At 36.5% G+C, this 6,405-nt stretch overlaps 1 protein-coding gene across 1 annotated transcript; it reads right to left on the bottom strand.

Annotated features, from left to right (window-relative positions):
• Positions 1–637: 637 nt before the first annotated feature.
• LOC125861483 (uncharacterized) lies at positions 638–4,903 on the bottom strand. The gene is made up of 5 exons (XM_049541369.1): positions 4,833–4,903; positions 4,455–4,693; positions 4,075–4,413; positions 2,398–2,644; positions 638–983 (listed from the first exon to the last, which is right to left on the bottom strand). The coding sequence occupies exons 1-5, from the start codon at positions 4,901–4,903 to the stop codon at positions 638–640; spliced, it is 1,242 nt and encodes a 413-aa protein (XP_049397326.1).
• Positions 4,904–6,405: the final 1,502 nt, after the last annotated feature.

Genomic DNA, 6,405 nt, shown 5'->3' with positions numbered 1-6,405 from the left:
AGGATATGGAATAGCTGATTCTCCTTCTCCAGTGGATAGTTCTTCTAATGGTAGCCTTTGAAAAACATCAACTTTAACAGTGTTTCTTGTTTATCATTCGGAGTAGCTTATTCCCCTTCTCCTTAGGGTAACTCTTCTAAAGGAAGTTCTTTAGCAATTACTAGCTCATCCAATGTTGGCCCTTGAGAAGGATGTGGAGTAGCTGATTCTCCTCATCATGTGGATAGTTCTTCTAAAGTTGGCCTTTGAATAACAATACCTTTTAACAGTGGTTCTTCTTGATCATTTGGAGCAGTTGATTCCCCTTCTCCTTGGGCTAACTCTTCTTCAGGCAGTTCATAAGCAATTACTACCTTATCTATTGTTGTTCCTTAAGAAGGATGTGGAGTAGGTTATTTTCCTTATCCTGTGGATAGTTCTTCTAAAGGTGGCCTTTGAATAACAACCCATTTTAACAATTTATCTTCTTGATGATTTGGAGTAGCTGATACTCTTTCTCATTTGGATAACTCTTCTACAGGCTATTCTTAGCAATTTGTCCTTGGGAAGGATGTGGAGTAGCTGATTCTCCTTCTCCTATGGATAGTTTTTCTAAAGGAGGCCTTTGAATAACAACACCTTTTATCTATGGTTCTTCTTAATCATTTGGAGCAGCTGATGCTTTTTTTCTTTGGGTTAACTCCTCTGCTGCAAGCATATCTTTAGCAATTACCACCTCATCTAATGTTGGTCCTTGAGAAGGATGTGGAGTAGCTGATTCTCCTTTTCCTGTGGATAGTTCTTCTAAAGGTGGCCTTTGAATAATAACAATTTTTAACAATAGTTCTTTTTGGTGATTTGGAGCAGCTGATGCTCCTTTTCCTTGGGGTAACTCTTCAACAGACAATTCTTTAGCAAATACCGGCTCATCTAATGTTGGTCCTTGAGAAGGATGTGGAGTGGTTGAATCTCGTTCTCCTTTGGATTGTTCTTCTAAAGGTGGCCTTTGAATAGCAATACCTTTTAACGGTGCTTCTTCTTAATGATTTGGAGCAACTGATACTCCTTGGGGTAAATCTTCTCCAAGCAGTTTATTAATAATTACCAGCTCATCTAGCTAGCGTTTGACCATAGATTTCCAAATATTCTTGGCAAATATTATTTGGGTGAAAATTTGGGTTAAATTTCACCATGTGTTTGGCCATAGTATTTGGGAAATATATTTCACATTTTTGGAAAAATATGATTTATACCCATAAGTTTTAAAAACTATCAAAACTAACAATAAGTTTGTCTTACAAGTCAATTGGATCTTCGTTGCAACAAATAACAAGTAGTATCCATGACACTAAAGCAATGTGGTAGTTTGGAGTGAGTCCAACAAGTATCATTCCATACATCGTGAAGTAGACAAAGCACATGACTTTTTTACCCTGAGTCGAATGTTCATCATTTTCATCATCACTTTCATATTCACTGAATATTTCATCACTACTTTGTTGTTCACGTAAAAAAATATGTAATACAACGCAAACAACTACTATAGAGGGTGTTTTTGTGAAAGATAAAAGTTTGGTGTAAAATTTCAAAATTATCAAAAGATCCCAAATAATGAGATTTGGCCCAAATACTAGAAAAAACTTGTATTTGGGAATTTGGGATATTTGCCAAATAATGACAAATCGTATAGACAAACACTATTTTCCAAATTTTTTCCCAAATATTATTTGGGAAATCTATGGCCAAACGGGCCCTTAGTGTTGGTCCTTGAGAATAATGCGATGTAGCTAATTCTCATTCTCTTATGGATAGTTCTTCTTGATGTGGCCTTTGACTAAAAACACATTTTAACAATGGGTTTTCTTGATCATTTGGAGCAACTGATGCTCTTTCTCCTTGGGGTAACTCTTCTACAGGCAGTTCTTTAGCAATTACCAGCTCATCTATTGTTGGTCCTTGAGAATGATGTGGAGTAGATGATTCTCCTTATCCTATAGATAGTTCTTCTAAAGGTGGCCTTTGAATAACAACACCTTTTAATGGTGGTTATTCTTGATCATTTGGAGCACTTGATGCTCCTTCTCCTTGCGGTAACTCTTCTACAGGCAAATTTTTAGCAATTACCAGTTCATCTAATGTTGGTCCTTGAGAAGGATGCGGAGTAGCTTATTCTCCTTCTCTTGTGGATAGTTCTTCTTAAGGTGGCCTTTGAATAACAAAACCTTTAATAGTGTTTCTTCTTGATCATTTGAAGCAGTTGATGCCCCTTCTCCTTGGGGTAACTCTTCTGTAGGCAATTCTTTAGAAATTACTAGCTCATCTAATATTGGACCTTGAGAGGGATGTGGAGTAGCTGATTCTCTTTATCCTGTGGATAGTTCTTCTAAAGGTGGCATTTGAATAACAATGCCTATTAACAGTGGTTCTTCTTCACCATTTGGAACAGCTGATGCCTCTTCTCCAAGGGGTAACTCTTGTGCTGGCAGTCCGTACGCAATTACCACGTCATCTAATGTTGTTCTTTGAGAAGGATGTGGAGTAGATGACTCTCCTTCTCCTATGGATAGTTCTTCAAAAGGTGGCCTTTGAAAAACAACCCATTTTAACAATGGATCTTCTCTAAAATTTGTAGCAGATAATGCTCCTTCTCCTTGGGGTAACTCCTCTGCAGGAAAATTTATAGCAATTACCACCTCATCTAATATTACTCCCGGAGAAGGATGTGGAGTAGATGATTCTCCTTATCCTATTGATAGTTGTTCTAAGGGAGGCCTTTGAATAACAACATTTTTTATCATTGGTTTTTCTTGATGATTTTGGAGCATATAATGCTCCTTCTCCTTGGTGTAACTCTTGTGCAGATAGTTCTTTAGGAATTACCAACTCATCTAATGTTGGTCATTGATGGATGTGGAGTAACTGATTCTCCTTCTCCTGTGGATAGTTATAAAGGTGTCCTTTGAATAACAATAACTTTTAAAAGTGGTTATTCTTGATGATTTGGAGCAGCTGATGCTCCTTCTCCTTGGGGTAACCCTTCTGCAAGAAGTTCTTTAAAAATTACCACCTCATCTAATATTAGTCCTTTATAATGATGTGGAGTAGCTAATTCTCCTTCTCCTGTGGAAGTTCTTCTAAAGGTGGCGTTTGAATAACAACACCTTTTAATAGTGATTCTTCTTGACTAGTTGGAGTAGTTAATGCTCCTTCTTCTTGGGGCAACTCTTCTGCAAGGAGTTCTTTAGCAATTACCAGCTATCTAATGTTTCTCCTTGAGAATCATGTGGAGTTGCTGATTCTCATTCTCCTGTGGATATTTCTTCTAAAGGTGGCCTTTGAATCACAACACTTTTTAATAGTGGTTATTCTCCATCATTTGGAGTAGCTGATGTTCCTTCCTCTTGGGGCAATAGGGAGTTCTTTAGCAATTACCAACTCATCTTATGTTGGTCCTTGAGAAGGATGTGGAGTAGTTGATTCTCCTTCTTCTATGGATAGTTCTTCTAAAGGTAGCCTTTGAATAACAACACATTTAACAGTGTTTCTTCTTGATCATTTGGAGAAACTAATGCCCTTTCTCCTTGGGGTAGCTCTTCTGCAGGCAGTTCTTTAGAAATTACCAGCTTATATAATGTTGGCCCTTGAGAGGGATGTGGAGTAGCTTATTCTCCTTATCCTGTGGATAGTTCTTCTAAAGGTGGCCTTTGAATAACAATACCTTTTAACAGTGGTTATTCTTTATCATTTGGAGTAGTTGATGCTCCTTCTCCTTGGGGTAACTCTTCGGCAGGTAGTTCGTAAGCAATTACCACCTTATATATTGTTGTTCCTTAAGAAAGTTGTGGAGTATTAGATTCTCCTTCATCTGTGGATAGTTCTTCTAAAGGTGGCCTTTAATAACAACCCATTTTAAGAATGGATCTTCTTGATGATTTGGAGCAATTCATGCTCCTCTTACTTGGGATAACTCTTCTGCAGACAGTTCTTAGAAGTTACCACCTCATCTAATATTGGTCCTTGAGAAGGATGTGGAGTAGTTGATTCTCCTTCTCCTGTGGGTAGTTCTTCTAAAGGTGACCTTTAAAATAACAACACCTTTTAGCTGTGGTTCTTCTTGATCATTTGGAGCAGCTGATGCTCCTTCTCCTTTGGGTAACTCTTCTGCTGCAGGCAGTTCTTTAGCACTTACCACCTCATCTAATGTTGGTCCTTGAGAAGGATGTGGAGTAGTTGATTCTCCATCTTCTATGAATAGTTCTTCTAATAGCACCCTTTGAATAACAACACTTTTTAATAATGGTTCTTCTTGATGATTTGGAGCAGCTGATGCTCCTTCTCCGTGGGGTAACTCTTGAGCACACAGTTCTTTAGCAATTACCAGCTCATCCAATGTTGGTCCTTGAGAAGGATATAGAGCAACTGAATCTCTTTCTCCTGTGGATAGTTCTTCTAAAGGTGGACTTGAATAACAACACCTTTTAACAGTGGTTCTTCTTGATCATTTGGAGCAGCTGATGCTCGTTCTTCTTGGGGTAACTCTTTTGCAGGCAGTTCTTCAACAATTACCACCTTATCTAATGTTGGTTCTTCAGAAGGATGTGAATTAGCAGATTTTCCTTCTCCTATGGATAGTTCTTCTATAGGTGGCCTTTGAATAACAACACTTTTTAACAATGGTTTTTCTTGATGATTTGGAGCAGTTGATGCTCCTTCTCTGTGGGGTAACTATTCTTTAGGCAGTTCTTCATCAATTACCAGTTTATCTAATGTTGGCCCTTGAGAAGGATGTGGAGTATCTGATTGTCCTTCTCCTGTGGATAGTTCTTCTAAAGGTGGCCTTTGAATAACAATACCTTTTAACAATGGTTTTCTTGATGTTTTTGAGGAGCTGATGCTCCTTATCCTTGGGGTAACTCTTCTGCATGCAGTTCTTTTGCAATTACCAGCTCATCTAATGTTGGTCTTTTAGAATGATGTGGAATAACTGATTCTCCTTCTCTTGTGAATAGTTCTTCTAAAGGTGGCCTTTGAATAACAACACCTTTTAACAGTGGTTCTTCTTGATCATTTGGAGCAGTTGATGCTCCTTCTCCTTACGGTAACTCTTCTGCATGCAGTTCTTTAGCAATTACCACCTCATCTAATGTTGGTCCTTGAGAAGTATGTGGAGTAGTTGATTCTCCTTGTCATGTGGATAGTTCTTTTAAAGGTGGCCTTTGAATAATAACACCTTTTAACAATGGTTTTTCTTGATGATTTGGAGCAGCGAACGCTCCCTCTCCTTGAGGTAATTCTTCTGTAGGCAGTTCTTTAGCAATTATCAGCTTATCTAATGTTGTTCCTTGAGAAGGATGTGGAGTAGCTGATTCACCTTCTCTCGTTGATAGTTCTTCTAAAGGTTACCTTTGAATAACAACACCTTTTAACATTGGTTCTTCTTGATCATTTGGAGCAGTTGATGCTCATTTACCTAGGGATAACTATTCTGTAGATTATTATTTTTATTATTATTGTTATTATTATTATTATTATCATCATCATCATCATTATCATCATCATTAATAATAACTAAAGTTATATAAAGGGGTTCACACATACCTTTAATTACACAAATAGCTTAGATACTTTTGTCGTTTGATGGAAGTGAATTTTTTTTAAAGTTATTTATTTAAATTGTTTTATTAAAAAAATCCAAATACTGTCTATTTGATCATCTCGCAAAGTAAGGGGTATATATGATATTTCGCACACGTGATTTAGATGGTAAATTTTGGTATTAAATATCTTCTTTGTAGATATATGTGCTTATTATTAAGTGAGATTTTTGCTTTTAATTAATATTTTAGTGTAAAAATATGAGAAATTAAAAGGAAAAAAAGAAAGAAAAACAAATTAAAACTACACTTTTTTAGTAGGTGTGAAAAATAATGGATTCTCAAAATAGAAATCAGTTAGTGAGTTTTTAAAATTAGTTGAAGTCAGTTGAAAAAGAAATTTTAGATTTCGGTGTATAAATAGGTCTAAATCAGTTATTCATTTTCTCACATCTCTGATTTAGTTCACGATTTAAAGTTCTTGTGCTTACAATATTTCTTGAGTTTCATTGAAGCCCGGAAGATCGTATAGAGCAACAATAATTTTTCAAGATATTCACATTCCAATGATGATATCTATTCCTTTGGTCTACTGTTTCTTAAGCTTTTTAATGGAAAGAGGTATTTTGAAATATTCATAGGTGTCAAATTTTCTCTAATCTTGTGTTTGAAATCATAATCTTAATCTTGAGGCCTCCTTTCTTCATGATGCAGTTCAGAACAAAATGAAGAGTAGTCCCTAGTGTGTGGGCTAAGTTCTTGAGGATGAAGGATGATCATACACTCACAGAAATTACCACTCAGACTACATCTTCTTATATGTTGGCTAAGG

The sequence above is a fragment of the Solanum stenotomum genome, chromosome 4 (genome assembly GCF_019186545.1).
Source record: "Solanum stenotomum isolate F172 chromosome 4, ASM1918654v1, whole genome shotgun sequence".
In the NCBI taxonomy this organism is placed as follows: Eukaryota; Viridiplantae; Streptophyta; class Magnoliopsida; order Solanales; family Solanaceae; genus Solanum; species Solanum stenotomum.
The sequence above is the reverse complement of the archived record's forward strand: the minus strand, read 5'-3'. Positions and strand labels throughout refer to the sequence as shown.